The sequence below is a fragment of the Astyanax mexicanus genome, chromosome 4, assembly GCF_023375975.1.
Source record: "Astyanax mexicanus isolate ESR-SI-001 chromosome 4, AstMex3_surface, whole genome shotgun sequence".
In the NCBI taxonomy this organism is placed as follows: domain Eukaryota; kingdom Metazoa; phylum Chordata; class Actinopteri; order Characiformes; family Acestrorhamphidae; genus Astyanax; species Astyanax mexicanus.
In genome coordinates, this window is record NC_064411.1 from 37,012,193 (window position 1) to 37,033,363 (window position 21,171).

The 21,171-nt window shown below is 39.2% G+C and overlaps 1 protein-coding gene across 1 annotated transcript; it reads right to left on the bottom strand.

Annotated features, from left to right (window-relative positions):
* Positions 1–16,639: 16,639 nt before the first annotated feature.
* Positions 16,640–20,906, bottom strand: mc4r (melanocortin 4 receptor). Its single transcript, XM_007232098.4, has one exon. The coding sequence runs from the start codon at positions 20,094–20,096 to the stop codon at positions 19,089–19,091; it is 1,008 nt and encodes a 335-aa protein (XP_007232160.1). The 5' UTR covers positions 20,097–20,906; the 3' UTR covers positions 16,640–19,088.
* Positions 20,907–21,171: the final 265 nt, after the last annotated feature.

A 21,171-nucleotide genomic window follows, 5' to 3' on the forward strand; every position in this document is an offset into this window, starting at 1 on the left:
TAGCTCATATTTGTTTCAGAAACCTAAGTTAAAGCACAAATTAATGATTATATGCTTGCCTATTGCCTACAAAATCACTTGTCCTCAAAAAAGACACATTTCAGCTTTATTAAAATACAAAGAGTTGATAATATGTAGATAATATGCATTCAAAACAACAGATTTTTAAATAATATTTACTTTTTTTTTTTAAGGTTGGTTAAAATGTACCACACATATTCGTCACCAACGTCAAATATTTATAAAAAAGCTATAAAATCAGGAAACTACAAAACTAAGGAAACTACAAGGTCAACTACATTCTTGAGGACCTCAATTTCAAACCTTCAGCTCAGGATCACTTAAGCTACTTCATATTAAACTTGTTCACGTTTTTGGACACCGCCACTGTCACACCGTCACTGTACATTTTATATAAATTGTATTCGATGTTCGAACCCCCGCTCATGTAGCTTTGCCATCAGCTGCCAGCGCTTAAAGGGAGCACATTTGGCCTTGATCAAAAGGGGCAATGTATTTTTTTTTTTTTTTTATTAAGTATGGAAACCCTAACAGACACAGTGATAACATGGGAACTCCACACAGGTTGGGACTTGATCCAAAGACCCCAGTGCTGAGAGGCAAACATACTAACCACAAAGCCGCCATGCTGCCCACCGTGACTCCCTAATGAGGAGATGGGGATCCATTTCAGTCATGTTTGCACCAATTTGTGACTTCCTTATTCCCCTGTTTGTTTCTGAAGCCTGAAAGGTTTATTGATTATCCTGCATGTTTTGCTCTTCTTTCTAGCAATACTCTCTCCGTCAGAGCTGGAATATGCCAGCCATGGAATGAATCCTATTTGTGGGCCTAATTTGTTGTCTTTCCTACGATTCGCCGCCACCATGTTGGAATCCTGCGTTTTAACGAATCCAAGGCGCGTTTCAATTGCAAGATTTTGAAAAGGACCACGAGTGTCACCTGCGTTTAATGCAGTCGTGGCGTGACGGATAATTCACAGCCTTCAGTTCTGTACAAGCTGATGACACCCAACCAAGGCCATGGGTACTGCCATCTAAAGAAAGTTATGTTATGTTCAGTTGCCTAGCAACTTTGTGGTCTCTTTATTACCAAATGCTGAGGGCCGTGGTGCAGAGAGATCAGCTTGACCCATTCTTTTCCACGAACTGCCTCTGGGAGTTTACTCCATGACGTTCACTTCTATCTGGCCATTATGTAAGCTTAATCTGCGCAAGCATTGTTTGGAGGAGAAGACCAAAGGTAATTGTGGTGCGTAAACATTAAACAAATCATTAGATCCATAGACCATCTACTGGAAATGAACGCAGAACACAGAGAATAGACAAATTTGTTTAGGATCTCAAACAGTCGGCCAAAACATAGTGAGCACTCCAGTCCCTTGTGAAAAAGAAGTATACTTAAGTTATGTTATTTTGGAACCAGTAATTTGTACTAAATTACTACTTATTTGTAATTAAAATAATATAAATTTGCACTAAATTCATATTGAGTATACTAGTCGTATGTTATTTTCGCCACTATTTAATATAATTTAAGTATATTTGTGTGAGCTGACCGACTGAACATTAAACATCTATTAAAAATGTGGGTTTTTTTAAGTTCTTTTACCGACACTAAAGTAACTAAAGTAAACTTTTTAGGTATAAATTTAACACAAATAAAAGTTCATTACCACAGTTTTAATTTGTCAACACAAAATTATTGTTTATTGCAGAAATATCGACTCCTTTAGACCCATTTAGTAAAAGTATATTTTTATCATAAAAAGCACAGTTTTATAAAAATATACTAAGCATATATTTTTACTAAGTACATCACCAGTATAAAATCAGCACAGCCAAATAAAGTATACTTTTTTTAAAAAGTAGGCTGAATTACAGATTAAGTAGGTAAAAATGTAAGTATAAGTAGAAAAAGTATACTTGAATTATTGCACATATAGTTCAAGTACACTATTATTATGCACTATATATATATATATATATATATAGAGAGAGAGAGAGAGAGAGAGAGAGAGATTTTTAATGTTCAGTCAGACAGCTCACACAAATATACTTAAATTATTTCAAAGTTCTCAGTTTGGAACTACTTTTTCACTAGCATTGTAAGCCTGTTGGGAGTCAATTAAAAGCTTAATCTGCAGTTGAGTAGGGCGGTTCCTTGGTAAAACTGGGTAGGCCGGATCTACGATAGGCTACTAAGACTCTTTAGCAATTTTTTCAGAATGTTTGATTTTTATTGTGTTTTTTTTTTCTCTTGTGTGGTACATGCACAAAGAATTGTAGGTATCTAAACGCCACAAAGGATACATCAGTTGCGTCCACAAAATCTCCAGTCTTTAATGTTTGCACAATTTTATGGTGTAGGTTCAGATGCTTTTCTACAAGTGGCAAGAAACAGCACTTTTGGGATGCTCCTCCATGCAAGGCGCCATTCTTTCATATTTCTTGTATATAGATTTTATTGGTGCAGTCCAGAAAAACTCACTCAGTCCACTAAGCTGAGCTTATTACAGTACCCTCGATTCAGGCATGTGAAAGTGTGGCTTTATTTTGCATTTACAGATAGGAAAGAAAGTAATGCAATCAGTCACAAGGCAGCACTTTACGAAATGAACCAATCACGCAGCCCTACAAGTGGCACAGGGAGCGGATAGCTTCTAGACCTGTAGCAGTGTTGACATTCCCACTGTACTGTAATCAGCCTACTTTTATAATCCATTTACTTACTTTTTCACTGTAACAGATTGCAGTTGTGTTCACTTTGTATCCTGATTCCGCAACATTGTTATTTTTATTGTGTTACCACCCAATCCTAAAGCTCTATATGGGACTATCAATCTATCTATCAAGACCCATTCCTGTACAAGGTCAAAGGCACCTTCATTGGGCATTTTTATGGCATCAGGATGCCCTGTGAAAAGAAACTACGGGTAAAGCCCATCTCTTGATATATTCTATTGCAACCAAAAAAAACAATGTTGTTCACTTTGTCAGGCAGTGGCTGTTTTATACCAGATCTGGGAATGAGAAAGGACAGATAAATAAAGAAGTCAGGCAGGCCGGGATGAAATCAACACTTGGCCAAAAGGCTAAGTTAACTAATACGATGAGAGACACCAGGATGACTCCAATTGCAGGAATAAAAGATGGGTTTCTCACAGGTGCTCTTAACCAATTTTGTGTGCTTGTCAAACAGCTATTTTGCCTTGTAGGATAGCCGTTAGCTGTTCTAGAATAGCTGTGGGCAAAAAGACCAGCTTGGACCTGGGGGAAGTGTTGCTTGGTAACCTTTTGACTTGGCATTCATGCAGATGTCAGGTAATAAGTTAATAATGATTGTCCTTCAGATGTCCTTTAAAGCCCAGGCCCATGTTTTATTAATATTAATTCATTAATATAAATCATTCATCAGATCTTTTGTTTTCTCAGCACATGGCCCTTTTCTAATCAGCAGTTATCACAGAACTGGTTACTTGTGTAAAATTATTCATCATTTTTCCAAAGCTGTCTTAATTTCCAGATTGTTGGTTTTGAGACATCCCGTTTATTGTGACTCTGGTGCTAAAAGTCCTCCTACTGATTGACTGTGACATTTATTAATCATTGCCTAGTTGATGTTAAGACCTCCCCCTGACTGCAATCATGGTCCTAATTATCACATTTTTGGTTCGGAGGCATGTTTGACTGTGCCCATGGTTGCAACCTTGTTCGCTACCTCATTGGTTTTCTTGTAGGTTTTCTCGACTGCAGCCATGGTCCTAATCACCACTTTGTTGGTTTCAAGGCCTCTCCCTGATTGTGACCCTGGTCCTAAATGCTACTTTATTGATTGTGAGAGTTCCCTGACTGTCACCATTGTCCTAATCACCATCTGATTGGTTTTGAGACCTCCCCCACACTGTGACTTGTCTTTATTCTTACCTTGTTGGTTCTTAGATCCCATTGACTACAACCATGGTCCTAATTTTCACATTATTTGTTCCAAGACCTGCCCCTAAATGTGATTATGATCCTAAATGCAGACTTGTTGGTCCTGAGGCCTTCCTCGATTGTGACCGGGGTATCAATCTCCTCCTCTTTTAGGTTCTGAGGCCTTCCCCGAAAGCAACCATTGTCCTATTCACCACCTCTTTGGTTCTAAGGCCTACCCTGACTGCAACCATGGTAATCATTTAATGGTAATCATCCCATCATCCAATCAATAGTTCTGGAGCTTCCCCTCACTGTAACCATGGTTCTACCATTACCTTGCTGGTTCCAAGGCTTCCCCTCACTGCAAACATCCATGAGACCACCACTAGCTGCAACTACGGTGCTAATTTCTCATATAGACCTGTCTACAAGACCGGCCTCTGAATGTGACCATGGTCGAAATCATTCTCTTGTTGGTTTGAGACCTCGCCCTGAATGTTACAATGGTCTTAATGGTCCTTATCAATGGTCCTTAACAACATCTTGTTCTGATACTCTCGCTGAATGTGGCCAGGGTCCTGGTCATCGCATTGTTGGTTCTGAGACCTCTCCTTGATTGGGATTATGGTTTTATTCATTATCTTGTTGTTTATAAGACATTCCCCCAATGTAACCCTGGTCATATTCATTGCATCATTGGCTCCAAGACCTCCCCTGTCTGTGACCATGATTTTAATCACCAGCTTGTTGGATCTGAGACCTCCTCCTGACTGCAACCATGGTCTTAATGATCACCTCACTGGTTCTGAGATCTCCCCTGAATGTGTCCTTGGTCCTAATCATCATTTTGTTTGTGAAAAAATACGGGGGAAGGTCTGGCTACAAACAAGATGATAATTAGGACCAATCATCATCTTGTTTGTGGCCAGACCTCTCCCTGAATTTGACTATGGTCCAAATGACTTTGTTAGTCCCAAGGCCATGGTCCTGATTGCCTTCTAACATTCTCAGACCCTCAGAGATTAGTCTTAATCATTACCTAGTTGGTTCTCGTAATGATCTCCCCTAAATACAATGTGTTCTAACCATCACATCATTGGTTCTGAGACCTCTCCCGGTTCTCATCAATTTCTTGCTGATTTTGTGCCTGGTAGTTTTGGCTGTTTTTGATTAGGTGATTCAACAAAAATAAATGATTGTGGTGGAAATAATGCATTTGCAGTAATGCGATTTTGAACCACATCATGTTGTTGATTCCCTGAAAAGTCCAAAATAAATTGCTAGTCCTACCACAATACTAGCATCCTGTCCAAATGTGTCAGTCCTACCGGTTTCATCAGTGCCGGCATGCAAAGAGGAGCACAGAGGAGTTCAAGGCTGTGTGGAGTAATTAGCTCAACAATGCTGATGAGCCTGTGAGGAAATTTGGCAGTGGCCTTCCAGCGATTCAACAAATGACTGTGGATATGGATAATGAGTCCAGCTTGCTGGGAGAATGAGTCCAGCTTGTCTTCTGATGAGCTGGAGGAGGACAACAATGAGTCCACATTTTTCGCTTTGGCTCGGACAGTCTAACCAAACTAAATTTCAAAAATACAAAAATTTAACGGATTGGCGAAAATAAGAATCGACGTACATCCTTTATAAAATGTAGCAGTTCTTTAAAGTATTGAAGATTCTTCATGATTACATCTAGTTTAAAGATTTCCAATCCAAATCATTTGAAATTTATTTTTGGAACAGACACCAAACACCAAATTCATCCACATAGATTGTGAGATTAGTAGGACTAATGCTAAACAGTCTCATATCAATCTTTGAAATTTACACTCATCGCCAAGGAAATTGGTGCAAAACTAGTTACCTATTGCTATTGGGATGGAAGATAAAGGTTACCAGGAACAATAAATTGTTAAAATAAATATTCTCATGAAGTTTCTGCAGCTTATGCAGTAGGCGTGGAGTGTTGATAGCACATCCAATAGCTTCACACACGTTTCCAGTTGGGGATAGGTTTGGGCGATGCAGCAGCACTTGAGGCAAGCAACTTGAGATGGCAGCAACTGATTAATTCAATTCAATTTTATTTACATAGCATTTTTTACAAGACAAGTTGTCACAAAGCAGCTTTACAGAGAAAAAAAGTCCACGCCTCTTATGAGCAGCACCACAGCGATGCCAATTTTTATGGTGACACAGTGGCAAGAAAAACCTCCCTTTAAGAGGAAGAAACCTTGGAAGGAACCAAGACTCAGTCAGAAGAACCCATAATATTCGGGTTGACCCGCTCAGTACAAACAAACAACAAACAAGAAACAAATAACAGAACAAAACAGTACAGAGAATTAATGTGAGCTATAGCTAATATAACAGGTACTAATTTATGAATATAAGAATGTGAGGGGCACTAACTATAGAGCTTTGGCTAATATAGAATATTTGTTGGTTGTCTCCACCAAGACAAACAGCAGAAGTCATCACTGAAGATGACCCACTGCCATTTTGATCATTCAATGAAAACCTGACACGACTACCCACCAAATTTCATTCCTGTTGGTTGATTCTTTCCATGTACAACTATTTTTTAAAGCTGATTGTGCAGTTTGTCTCCTTCAAAATGGTAGTCTCGATAAATATCATGACTCCAATTTAACAGATTATTGTGGATGTGGATAATGAGTCCAGTTTGTATTCTGATGAGCAGGGAGGCAACAATGAGTCTGCATTTGGTTTCAGAATAAACGTAATGTAATGGAAATGTGACCCAATGTAGTAATTTAAGGGGTTTTTCACATTCACATGTCTCAGAAATTCATGAAACCAAAAGTCGTTCTTCTATGGCACAACTCTTTGTAACACCTTTCTTAAGCATGTAAGGTAGCAAAATTGGATGCCTAATCCTGGGGGTCTACCATCCTGTAGAGTTAAGCTCCAGTCCTAATTTAACACAACTAATCCATGTAATGAAGGCTTTGAGGTGTTCTGAATTGTCCAGGGTAGTAGAAATACAGGACCAGGATTGGGGTCTGAAATTGATAAGTCAGTGTTGTCAAATCAGGGACTCCAAAATGGTCTAATGGGGCTAAATCACTAGTGATGCCCCAACAACAGTCAGCCACCGCCTCTTTTTAAATTGTTGCTAAGTGTGCAGTATTGCTAAGTAGCCAGTGCACTTGAAGGAAAGCGCAGCGAGTCGGTTCTGATACATCAGCTCACAGATGCCTTGTGCTGATCGACATCATCCTAGGAGTGATGAGGGGAAAAACCACCATCTACCCACCCTCAGGGCTCCGACAGCTGATAGCAATGAATGGAATGGGATTCGGACACTAAATTTGTTTTTAAGGCAAGCTCTTAAGATGCCAGCTGTATGTGGACGAGTATTGTCCTACTGAAATAGTGCATCATATGACATCCCACACCATGACACTAGGCCTTCATTAAGACAAAAAGACAGGACTCATCCCCGAAGATGATCCACTGTTATTCTGACCACCAAATTGCATTCCTATTACTTAATTCTTTTTAGGTGCAACAACTTTTTTTGAAGATGAATGTAGTTGTCCACTTCAAAATGTGATTCAATGCCAGGTTTAATTTCCAATGATAAGTAAATACTGTATAAGGTTTTAATTTACCATAAAGATTTTTTAATATAAAACCAGACTGATTAGATTTTTTCCTACCAGAATCCCAATGAGAAAAGGCTTACACTTTCAGCATGTGTTGAATTCACATCTCCTTGGCTTGTAAGTAAGTCGTAGCTGTTATTTCTCAGGCAGGGTTCAAAATCACATTCAGGCATACCCTTCTACATGTTACTTTTGATAATATGATCAATCATGCTTTTTACAGTTACTTCAGAGAAACAGCAGCAGCTGTGAGAAGAAACATAATAACTGGAGGAACAGCTTTGTATGTTCCCACTCAATATAACTAAAGTTTCTTGGGATTGTTTTTCTCCTTTTTTAATGGAAATCAACATGACGCCAGCACCGGTTCAGTACAGCAAGTTCACGACTGGTGCTATATTCCTGCTTCACTGCAGTCACACTCTAATGGCTGAATTTCATTCAGATCTCACCCACATTTGACTGCTAATTAAACACATGCGATGAAAATAGAAGTGGACCACCTGCTTGCTCATAGGACGTGACGGTGAATATCTTTCTCCCCCAGGAGGTGAGTTATCTTCCAGGCGTAATTGAAATTAGGTTTCAACGTCTGGAGAAACCGCCGTAATGAGTTCATTCTACTTCTGTTGCTCTCTTGAATGTTGAAGTGAGACAGTGAGTAAAATATTTCATGGTGTAATATTTAGTGATCCAGGGGGTAATGCCTCACAACAATCAGGGACTTTTATGAATCAGAGCAGATTGCTTCCTATTTCTTATTTAACAGTGCCAAGAAAAAACTTTTGACATTACACACAAAACTTAGCGAGGACAAATTGTTGGTGCCTGTCTTGCTGGCACATCTGTGACCAAGACAGCAAGTCCTTGTGATGTATCGAGAGCCACAGTATCTAGGGTAATGTCAGCATACCACCAAGAAGTACGAACCACATCCATCAGGATTAACTGTGGACGCTGTAAGAGGAAGCTGTCTGAAAGGGATGTTCGGATGCTTACCCGCATTGTATCCAAAAAAAATAAAATCACAGCAGAATTAAATGTGCGCCTCAACTATCCTGTTTCCACCAGAACTGTCTGTCGTGACAATAAATTATTGTGGTCTAAAAACCAGGTGTTTCAGTTTCATTGTCCAACCCCTGTACATATTCCATTAGTGGAATACATGTAATATAACACTATAAGCTACTATATCTTTCAGATTTTTAGTGTGGTGCCTTAAACACTGTTCTAAATAAAGATTTAATTTGTTGAGCTTGTGGATCTTAGCACTGTAGGCTAATATGGTTTGTAGGTTGGGACTGTAAACACTGTTACAAAACAGCTCTGTGTGATAAATGCTTAAAATACTTTTAAGAGTATAGTTAGTTTGTAAACACTGTTGCAGTTAGATAGATATTTCATAAGTGAAGCTTGTGGAACATAAAACTTTAGTCTAATGTAGATGTAGATTATTAGTATAGGACTGTAAACAGTGTTCTAAATGAAGATTTCATACAGAACACTTTTAGAATGTAGTCTTTTAGCTTATTTCAGGGTTTTGACAATAAGTGAGGTTGTTTGAACTATAATGAACGATAATGAAAAACCCCGTTCTCAGGCTCCCTATCTCCTTACAAGGGCGTTTTTTCCTGGCCGCGTCCCAATTCACTAGCCGGGGCAGCGGTAGTGTATTAGACCATGACCCTGATGACATGCGTTAGATCCTGTGCGAGGAGCGGTGTATTTATTTATTTTATTATTATTATTTATTTTTTTTTTTTTTCTTCTTGGGTTTACCTGCTTTGAGATCAATTGTTCTGCAATTGAGTTGAACAACCCTCTGAGCTGGAGAGCTACTATTCTGTAGCACTCCACCCTATTCCCTCCCAAAAACACCCACCCCCCCACAGCCTCACATGTGGCCCACCACCTAACCAAACTTAATTGCCGACCCCTGGCTTAATTTGTCTTTAAGAGTGTTAGTTTGGGAATGTAAACGCTGTTCCAGATAGAAATTCCATAAGTCTGATTTGGGTTTATATACAATAAATTGGACTGGGGAAAGTTACAAATGAAAGCAAAACAAAAAAAAAAAAGAAATCTGTTCAACTTGACTTACAAGATAACACCTCCTAATTTGTACAGGTGGGAGACTAGGAATTCCCCAGTCGTCCCCTAAGGCAAAAAACATGTATCTGATTTTTTTTCTAATCACTAATTTTAATCTGGGAATTGTTCTTTATATTGAATCAGATTTTCATATCGACTGGACCAATAGAAATGCTTCAAAATTATGTGGAATTAAAACTTTTTTTTAGATTGGCTTCAATGGAAATTTAGGAGGTTTTTTTTATCCTTGTTCTGTAAATTTGACATTTTGGAGATAAAAGGATTTTGCATGACAGATTGATTGGTGATTTATGGCTCTGTCTATGTTTATGTAGGGACCCTCATCAAACATGAAGCTTCAAAAGGAAGAGCTCCTGAAAACAACACACCCACCCACACACGCCAATTACACAACTCCATCAGCAAATGGAGCTTTTTAAAAATGGCGTCCTATTAATGCACCTCCCTCCGTCCTCCCTTCCTCTCAACGTGGCTTTTCACTAGAAGCCTCTCCGCTCCATAAGTAGGAGTTGACGCTTTTTCCCCCAACATAAAAGGTTGCGCTGCATTACAGAAACAATGTAATCTACAGCACTTACAGCCAATCAGTTATAGTGGCACAGCGGTGGGAGCGGCGGAAGGCGGCATGGGGTGAGATCCTACCTGAAGTGTAGAATAATTGGTAGTCTTATGCATGTCCAGATCTGAACGATATTTAAAAGCTTTGCATGTGCTTGCTGTCAGCTTTGACCTGTAGTTTATAGGATAGTTTAGAATGGTGTAGTGGACAACACCTTGCTTACACCTTGTTAGTTTTCTCAGAATTTTCTCTTCAGGTGAAAACACTTCAGCGCCATTTAGATGTTCCCTGTAGAGCCATTTTCAATCCCTCATTCAGTAAAAAAAAAAAAAAGCAAACAACCCACTCATCCTGGTGCGGACCACTTTACCTCAAAACACATTGATTCATTGGTTGTCTCTACCAGGACAAAAGCAGGACTCATCTCTGAAGATGACTTAATGCCTTGTGTCACGGTGTGAGGTGCAATTTGGTATAATGCTAGATCACCTTCAGTCTTTATTACAGTCCGCCTGCTGCACTCCTTCAGTGAACGTCACCTAGTTTTGCCAAACGTTCACACAAAGCAATCCAGACTGTTCTCATACATAGTTCCCTAATGGTGGAACAAACTACCTTCCACTATATCAGATATATCAGGAGTTTATCTTTAATAAACTCCTGAAGACCGAGCTCTTCAAAGAGCACTTACTCTCCTAACACCTCCAACAAACTAACTAACTACTTCTAACCTCAATTCCTGACCTCACTCCTTGCCTTCTCTATCCCACGATTCCCCTCGACCTCTTTTAGGCCCTGTCTAATGTTTCTGTCTTGAACTTCTGTGTCCTCTATTGTAGAGCTTAGATTCTCTGCCTGAACCTGACCCTACCCAAGAGCTCGAGCCGGGTTGAGCTGAGATGTACCACCACTTTCCATGGGCCAGGCTCAAGGAAATAATGTGACACAGGCGTCTGTTTTTTTAATAATATGTTTATTTTATATAAAGCTATGGCTTGATAATCCTAATATAAAAAACTAACAAATCAAAGTGTGTTTTAAAAAAGTAGCCTTATTACTTTTTTTTGTGTTTATAGCCACTATAAGCTCGATATAAATAATAAATAGTTTTCTTTGAATTTATTTTCTATTCTTAAACCATATTAAATTATAGTAGATTACAGGAAAGTTATTTAGATATCGTCCTTGTAGCCTAATTTAGAGATGTTTAAGCCTGTGGATCACTGTTCGCATTGTTTGTGTTTAGTCTTTTAGAGATCTGTTCTGAATAAATATTATAATTCTTAAATAATAGGTCTATGCATCTACAGGTCTTCTTCAGTGTTGCAATGTTATTTACCATCATTCTGAACAGATTTTGCTCATCCAAACAGCCCAAAATGTTTTTAAAAGCTCAGATTTAAGGCTCTACATACAAAAAAATTGTCGGGTTTAATTCAATTTGAAATTACCTCAAATTGAGTGGGCTTATCTTGTAAATGCCACCTACTCGGGGCTACTGAGTGGGCCTAAATCGCGAGTACAACCTACTGGGATTTACTGTGTGGGCATTCCAAGTTTTTGTAATCTGCAAATTATTGATTCTTTTTTCTAGTCAATGCAGTATGTCTACTGAGATATCTTGGAAAGCTTGACACTGAGGGAAATAAAACGATTGCTAGATAATTTAGAAAACCACAGTGTCTACATGGCATCATTTTAAAAGCTATGTTAATTTTTTGGCTAATAATGCAGAAACACTTGGAGTTCCACAGGGTTCTACTGTAGGGTCTTGCTAATTGCTAATAATGATTATAGTACTGTAGTTATTAGAGTACAGAACTGGTCTAATCATAGGTTAAGCACTAAACACTAACCAATCTAATGCTATGAAAATTATAAATGATAGTGTAAGTGCAGTTTCTGAATCTGAGGATTTAATAAATCTATACATTAATGCCCAATAAATAATGTATAAAGATTGTAACTCTGTTTTATTATGTCTACCATTTACAGGGGTTGGACAATGAAACTGAAACCTGGTTTTAGACCACAATAATTTATAAAATAGTTGAGGTGCACATTGAATTCTGCCATGATACATCACAAAGACTTGCTGTCTTGGTCACAGATGCGCCAGCAAGACGTTCACCGACAATTTGTCCTCTTTTGAACTCTGGTATGTCACCCATAGTGTTGTGTGCATTGCAATATTTTGAGTAAAACTGTGCTCCTACCCTGCTGATTAAACCTTCACACTCTGCTCTTACTGGTGCAATGTGCAATCAATGAAGATTGGACCCCAGGCTGCTCCAATTTAGCCATGAAACCTCCCACACCCAAAATGACAGGTGTTTCAGGTTTATTGTCCAACCCCTGTATGTAAACAAATGTGTTGAGTTAAAACTATTACAAACTTTGTTCTCCTAACTGGACCCTTATATGAGTTTAAAATCTAAACAAATAATAGCAAAAAAAAATCAGGACACACAAAAACAACTTGATTTGTACTTTTCAAAATGATTATATTTATTATAATATATTTTAGATTTTCTATTCTTTTCATTTTTTTCAAATGGGCCCCGTAAAGGAGGTAATCACGTAATTTCGTAATTACAGTTATACAAAGCCCTAGGTCCTAAGTAATAGGTAATACAGTGCATGATTACAATAAATACATAATTTAATACGCTGGAACAAACAGTCCCACATTATAAACAGGAGTGTCTGTTTGGGATGTTTTCTCTAATAGTCTCGCTGGATGCAGCATCACAGCCCCCCTGCAAGCTGATGTACCGGAGGCGCTGCATGTCGCTGCATGTAACCTCTCCCATTTGTTATTCATTCAGAGAAGATGGGAGGTCAGTTGGGGTCTGGTAGAGAGCGGCGCACTGAGGAGACCAATCGATGAACCATCGTTTCTGCTCAGGACCTTTATAACTTCAGCTTCAGCGACTCTCATAATTTACTGCAGGCCTTAAATCCAACACAACATTCTGCATATTTTAAGGAGCACAGCTCCTGTTAAATTGATGTATCTAACTTATTCAGGGAAAAATAAATGATACAAATTTAATGTGATTTGTTTTGTATAGACCATATTTAAAGTGTGTTCTCTGTTGAGGATTAAGAACTTATTTTTGCATAGAAAATCAATGGAACATGAAATTTGAGTACATGAACACTGTAAAAAGTGAAAAATTAAATCCCATGACTTTTGTACAAGTCAGTTTCCCTGATTTTGTTATTTATAGGTATGTGTTTGAGTAAAGTAAACTTTGTTGTTTTATTCTATAAACTACAGACAACATTTCTCCCAAATTCCAAATAAAAATATTGTCATTTAGAGCATTTATTTGCAGAAAATGAGAAATGGCTGAAATAACAAAAAAAGATGCAGAGCTTTCAGACCTCAAATACTGCAAAGAAAACAAGTTCATATTCATAAAGTTTTAAGAGTTCAGAAATCAATATTTGTTGGAATAACCCTGGTTTTTAAGCACAGTTTTCATGCATCTTGGAATGTTCTCCTCCACCAGTCTTACACACTGCTTTTGGATAACTTTATGCCTTTACTCCTGGAGCAAAAAATCATGCAGTTCAGTTTGGTTTGATGCTTGTGATCATTAATCTTCCTCTTGATTATATTCCAGAGGTTTAAAATTTGGTAAAATCAAATTTTACACTAAACCTCACCTGGTCTCTTAAATTTCAATTGAAATGCAAAATTTACTGAATTTTACTGATGATCAGTGATGGTTTGGAGAGACATGTCATCTGCTGGTGTTGATCCACTGTGTTTTATAATCAAGTCTAAAGTCAGTGCAGTGTTTTCCCACAAAATCTTACAGCACTTCATGCTTCCCTCTGTTGACAACTTTTATGGAGATGCAGATTTCACTTTCCTGCAGGACTTTGCACACAGCCCACACTCCCAAAAGTACCAATTGGTCTTATATAATATTCAAATTTTCTGAGATACTTTTGGGTTTTTAATGGATGTAAGCCATAATCATCAACAATAAAATTAAACAAAATTAATGCTTAAAATAGATCACTCTGTGTGTAATACATCTATATAATATATATATTAGGGGTGTCACGATTCTCTAAATCCTCGATTCGATTTCATTTTCGATTTGAGGGTCACGATTCGATTCGATTCTCGATTTTCTTGTTTTTTTTTCTTGTTATTATTTTATGCCTCATAAAATTTAAATAATATATTTATTATTATTATTATTATTATTATTATTATTATAAATATTATTATTATTATTTATTAAGATATATATGGTAATGCCATCTAGTGACTTTTTTTGGTAGCAACAGTGTGCACTATTAAAACAAGCAGTTTATCAGAGCTGTGTGTGGATGGCTGGTGAAACTGCTCACTTACATGAAGCTGCAGTTCTTCATCCAACCACTAGCAGCAGCAGCACAAGCCCCACTCTCTTCACTCAGTCACTACTTCAGTACAGCCCAGCCACGGGCTACAGAGCTCAGCCAGTCCGTTTTTACTGTTTCTGTAAACAAATAAAGGTTTTAACCCCACTAACCGGATAATACAGCTCACTACAGTTCATCTTTCAGCCCAAGCAGCTAACAGCAGCAGGTTAGAACAGCCGACACGGAGGCACTGCTCGGATTACATTATAAACAGGTCAGTTAGCGCGCTGCTAACCTCAGGATGTTTATAACTACGGAGTTTAGTGGACACACCACGGCCGCCAGGTAAGTCTTTTAAAGGCTACTGAAGACTATTAAAGGCTATTAGAGTGTAACCCCTGGCTCCCAGGGGTTACAAGAGGTTATTGAAAGCATTATTGGGGGGCAGAAATCAGTACAGGCTGGTTAGATAAGTGATGTGGGTATTGTCTTATAAATATTTACACATAACTTATATCTCTCCTGAAAAGCTTTTATTTTAGTCAGAAACACGCTTGTGTTTACTTTATCTGAGAGAAAGATGTTTTTTTAATTCAATGGAAAGCAACAGGTGTAGTCAGTTATAAGTTTAAGATTTTTAATCCACCTCACTGTGATCTATAGTCAGTGTTCTCAAGTCACACTGACACGCATTTCAGCGAGTTCACACGCTCTCACCTGCGCGCACCCACCCCTCCGTTAGATACAGATACAAAACCTGCGCGCCCAACCCCCGCCCCCCCTCCCCCGTTGGACAGATAAAAACAGTGATCACACTCCCGCTGACTGCGCTCATGCAGTGGCTATCTCTATTTAAATGAATAGGATGCGCTGTGTTGGTGCCGCGCCATTTGCGTAGCGCGCTGCGCTATTTGCGTAGCGCGCGCGGGAGGGATCGTCGATCCTCTTTTTGACTTCGATACTCGAGATCGTGACCTCATTTCGATTCGATTTCGATAAAATATCGAGATCGTGACACCCCTAATATATATATATATATATATATATATATATATATATAAGTTTCACATAATTAACTGAATAACTGAATTACTGAAATAAAGTAACTTTTCAATTATATTATATAGTTTTTGAGATGCACCTGTACATGCAATGAATTAATGTCTTTTTCACTCTGTGAAATTCCCTTAAATTAGAGATAAACTGAGCAGAAAACCGATTATACTTTATTTTATGCTTTTTTTTATTCATTATTCATTTTATACATTTATACAAGACATTAAACAATAAACAAGGTAGATGTCCAAGGCAGACCATGAGGGTTTACATTATAAACAAGCCCACACTGTACTGTAACGTCCAAAATCAATAGGTCTCTGCTGCATCTGACCTTTTGAACATACTGTATATACATTTAAAATGCTGGGACAGACTGGTTGTGACATCCATGCTGTATCAACTTTTTTTTTTTTTTTTTTTTTTTACTGGTACCAAACTCCACATTGATCCACGGCCACAGAGACCAAAACAAGAGCAAATTAAATAATGCAAATGGTGCGTGCAGTGTCAGTGTTTCACCATGCACTGGACACAATGGAGGACAAGGCACACTGACTTCTGCACTGAGGTTTACAATGCAGTCATTTCAGCACACTTCTCGTCACAGTTTAAGCATCGCAATACGGGAACAAAGAACACTGAATCGACAATGACCTAATCAGCTTTTCCTCCACAGGGAGAGGATGATAGGGGTTTGCATATCCAAGCACTGAGGTTGCTGTTTGATGTGCAGATGACCCTCATTTTTCTCTGAACTGCTCGGTCATTAACATTTATTACATCTTGATTCATTTCCGGCAGCTTGATTAAACATTCTGCCTCCTTATTACAGTACAACCATGCTGAGATCTGTTTTACACAGTAACCCTCACCTGTAAGGTGAAAGAACACAGTAAAGCACACATTGATTTGCTTTGCAAGCACTTCATATGTGGCAACACCAGATAAAGCAAAATACTGGGGGGGGGGGGGGGGGGATTTTAGTCTACACAGTTTGCCCCGCACCCCAAATAAAGTCAATCAGCCATGATCTGGTTGCTTCCAGTGTTTTTTTTTTTTTTATGGTAATGTAAGGCAAGAAGACACAATGGTTATGGAGGATGCAATGCAACTTGCACATGTTAGTGGTTTCCTTTTCTAACATATAGCTATAGCTGTGTTCCAAAGCCTAGGCTGCAGCCGGCTATTGGTGAAACTAATAGAATAGTGTAACAAGGCTTTGTGGTGGTGCAAAACATTTGTAATGCAAAACTCTGGAACATTTTAGAACAAACTCTGCTCCAGACTTTTTTTTTTTTTTTTTTTTACTATTTTTCTTTAACATCAATGATGCTATATATAATTTTCCCTTACATTAAACATGTTCAGGGAACTGTGGGCTGATAACCAAGGGCTGGAAAGTTGCGTCAATCAATTGCGTCCTTAAAATTGCTCTAAAATTCAGCTGCATTTCTTTGTATATCTCTGCACCTGATCCTCACAATGCACAATCAAACCGTGTTGCATCGGTACAGCACTATTTGCACAATTTGGCGCTCTTTTGCACTTTATGTTGTAGTTTTTTTTTTTCACGTGGCACCATGTTGTACTCTATTGATTCTTCCATTTGAAACAACTTTCTATGTTGTAGAGGCCAAAAAAACAGCAAAAGCAGCAGTCAATTACTGTCCTATGAAAACTCTTTCTTAATAACCTATTGGTCACACATACAGCTCTGGAAAAAAAAATAAGAGATCATTTAAAAATGATAAGTTTCTTTTTTATTTTACCAAATTGAAAACCTCTGGAATATAATCAAGAGGAAGATGGATGATCACAATCCATCAAACCAAACTGAACTGCTTGAATTTTTGCACCAGGAGTAAAGGCATAAAGTTATCCAAAAGCAATGTGTAAGACTGGTGGAGGAGAAAATGCCAAGATGCACGAAAACTGTGATTAAAAAAACAGAATTATTTCACTAAATATTAATTTCTTAACTCTTGAAACTTTATGAATATGAACTTGTTTTCTTTGCATTATTTGAGGTCTGAAAGCTCTGCATCTTTTTTGTTATTTCAGCCATTTCTCATTTTCTGCAAATAAATGCTCTAAATGACAATATTTTTATTTGGAATTTGGGAGAAAAGTTGTCTGTAGTTTATAGAATAAAACAACTATGTACATTTTACTTGTTTTACTCAAACATATACATATAAATAGCAAAATCAGAGAAGCTGATTCAGAAACTGAAGTGGTCTCTTAATTCTTTTTCCAGAGCTGTATGTAAAAGTCTAATACAATTTTCTGTTGATGTCCTTTTACCAGAAAAGTCCCGCTTCTTGCAATTGCAGTAAAAAAAGTTCAGTTTTCATTTCTTAACATAAATGATTTATAATTATAAAAATAAACTATTTTCTGGAGGATTCATTATGTTCTGTTGTGCTGTTTTATTCCCTTTACATTGTACATGTGCAGAGCACTGTGGGTAACCAAGGTCTGTGAAGAATACAATGATCGTGATTGCATCTTTAAAGCACTCCAAACGCCGGTTGCATTTACCGTTAAATCGGCTGTATACAACATATGAAGGGTCTTTTATTTTGGAACAGTCTTTTATAATTGAATAAGGTACACTTATATAGTACCTTTTAAGAAACCCCAAGGATGTTTTGCACAAACAACAACTCTATTTACCCACACTCTCCAATACAGACCAGCAACAAGCAGCAGCCAATCGTGTACAGCTTACCAGAAATGAACGTCCACCACAGTGCCAATCTGTGTCCGAGTATGAAGATACAGTAACCAATTTACTTCATGGTTTTTGGACTTCTGGGAGGAAACCCTAAATGGGGAGAACACACAAACTCCACCCAGATAGGGACTTGAACCTAAGACCCCCACCTGAACGTAAAGCCAACATGATGCCAGTATGTAAGGTAGCAACCTAAGAAATTCAGCTTACCTTGGCTGCAGCCTAGACCTTAAAATGCAGCGACTGTCTTCAACCTATTATGGTCTTCTCAATTCACTGATTTGTTGGGTAGATTATGTGTGTTTGGAGCAGGGAAAACACTACAATATATAGGAAAAAGGTCCTCCAGGACCATGTTTGGGATTTCCTCAAGCCTTTATTTAAGTTAAGAAATTTCAAATAAGCTTGCATGTAGTTTTTAACCCTGTCTGAATCACTGTTATCTATAAAAATGAGCCTGGCCAAGTCTCCAAACCTGGCTGCACAGATAATAGCAGGCTTATCTGTACTTAAAAACAGCAGTCCACAAAACAATTGGTGAACAGCATCTCCTATGACTTCCCTATAACTGATCCAGAAGCTCCAACCCCAGACAAACCCAACCAACAGACACCAGGCATGTCTTATCTGTTACGTCACACTTGAGACTAAGGGAGCACTGTGGAACTAAAATGATTCGCAGCTCACACACAATCAGAAGAAAGCCCATAACCCCCACAGTTCCATCCACAGCTCAGATCCGAGGCCCAGCCACAGCAGATTTCCCTGAAGGTCTTCCTCATCTCCTGGCTGCGGAAGGCATAGATGAGTGGGTCGATGACCGAGTTACACATGATAAGGATTAGGTACATGTTGAAGTGAGACATGAAGCAGATGCAGTAAGGGTTTCTGGGGCAGGAGATCATGAGGATGAGGTGCAGGAAGAAGGGTGCCCAGCACACCACGAAAACACCCAGCAGGATGGTGAGGGTCACCGCGCCCTTCATGTTGGCCGCCTGCGGTACAGGTCCATTGCCAGGAAGGGCAGCGATTCGCTTCATGTGAAGCCTGGCTAGAAGGAACATGTGGACGTAGAGCGAAGCCATGAGGGCCAGCATGGCGAAGAACATGCTGATAAGGCAGATGAGGACAGTGGGACTCTCCGAGTAGACGATAAAGAGCACGCCGGAAGCTGTGCAGAAAGCCCAGATGCAGACGATGACGATGGCCGCCCGCTTTTGGGTCATGATGTTGTGGTACCGAAGGCCGTAAAAGATGGTGATGTAACGGTCGATGGCTATGGCCAGCAAGTTCCAGATGGAGGCCAAGAGGGAGCTGCAGATCATGGAGTCGAACACATTGTCCATGGTCTTGGCGACTCCTCCAGAAATGCTCAGGTTGCCGCCAGTGATGAGCGCCATGACCACGGTCTCTGTGGAGTTGGAGAGGCTCACCAGAAGATCGGCTGCTGCCAGACTACAGATGAAGAAGTACATGGGCGAGTGGAAATTCTTGTTCTTGACAATGGCAGCGATGACCAGAATGTTCTCCACCAGGCTGACCAGCCCCAAAATGAGGAACACTTCGGTGGAGACCAGCAGTTGCTCATAGCAGCCTGAGGTTGGTTCCCTCTCCACTTTGCTTCCAGCATGAGCAACCAGACTGTGGTTCCTGTGGGAATGGTGCAGCCCATGGTGCTGCGATATGTTCATCTTTGCTTTGCTTTGCTTGGGTTCAGTCAGTCCATTTTAATTGTACAACTTTTTAAGCTTTTTATACAGCCTGTGTCGAGCAACTTTTTTGTTAAGGCAGGTTCAACCACTGAAGAGCAAGACTACAGTAACTGTAGAGGGAAATAGTTGAAGAATGGAAATCCTAAGAGGATTTAGACAGTTTAAGTGAGATCAAAAGGGAGCCAAGAGAATGTCCAGAAACCTAGAACTTTCTACATGCAACTGGGAATTAAGTTACTGCGTAGTCCACTGTGAATCATCAGAGAACAGTCAAAAATACATCAGTGATGTCCTTCGTACTCTCCATAACATCCAGATGTGTCAAAGGTCTAGTCAAAAGTAAGTAGATTTGATCTTCTCACCTCAGAATGTCATCCAATATTTACTCCCAGTGCACTTTAAAATACTAAAATCTTCAGCCCTCCAGTAGGACAGTTGAGACAAGTTGAGATTCCTTGCGTCTTTTTTTCGGAATGGGAAAACAACCTGCATTCTGAATCCTCAGCTGCAGCTGTATCAGCACCCCTGACCAGCTTTCATCTTCTCCTGCTCACTTGCTCTCTCCTCCCGAAGCGTGACAAATTGACAGAGCAACGGAGCAACGCGAGGCAGTCGGAGACTGAAGGAAGGAGGCAGGCAGAGTGAGAGTTGAGCTGTGCAGGCAGTCTCCCAGGTCCCAGCAGCAGAGAGTTGAAGCAAAACCGCTGAACCCAGCAGAAAAAAAGAATGAAAGATGCAAGAATCTGAGGCGAACAGCAGATTGCCAGAGCATCTCTTGACACTCCGGCAAGTAATATTCACTTAGTCAGTGTTCCCCCTCAGCCAGTGTTCTGCACTCTGCTCACAGACTCCTCCTCTAACTCCTGCATCCAATCAGAGCCTATTTTCAGAGGGATGAAGGCACATTCATTTCCATCAATGATGTAGGGATCTGTCAAAAATTAGGTCTGAAGATAGGAATAGGAATAATTTAAACTAATGCGCCATTAAATAAATGTCAGTAATGTTCTCCAAAAGGTCACACAGATTACCAACCTGCATGTTTAATGGTATT

Coding starts and splice junctions, on each gene's coding strand:
- mc4r (XM_007232098.4), bottom strand. CDS start 20,096: ATGAACATATCGCAGCACCATGGGCTGCACCATTCCCACAGGAACCAC.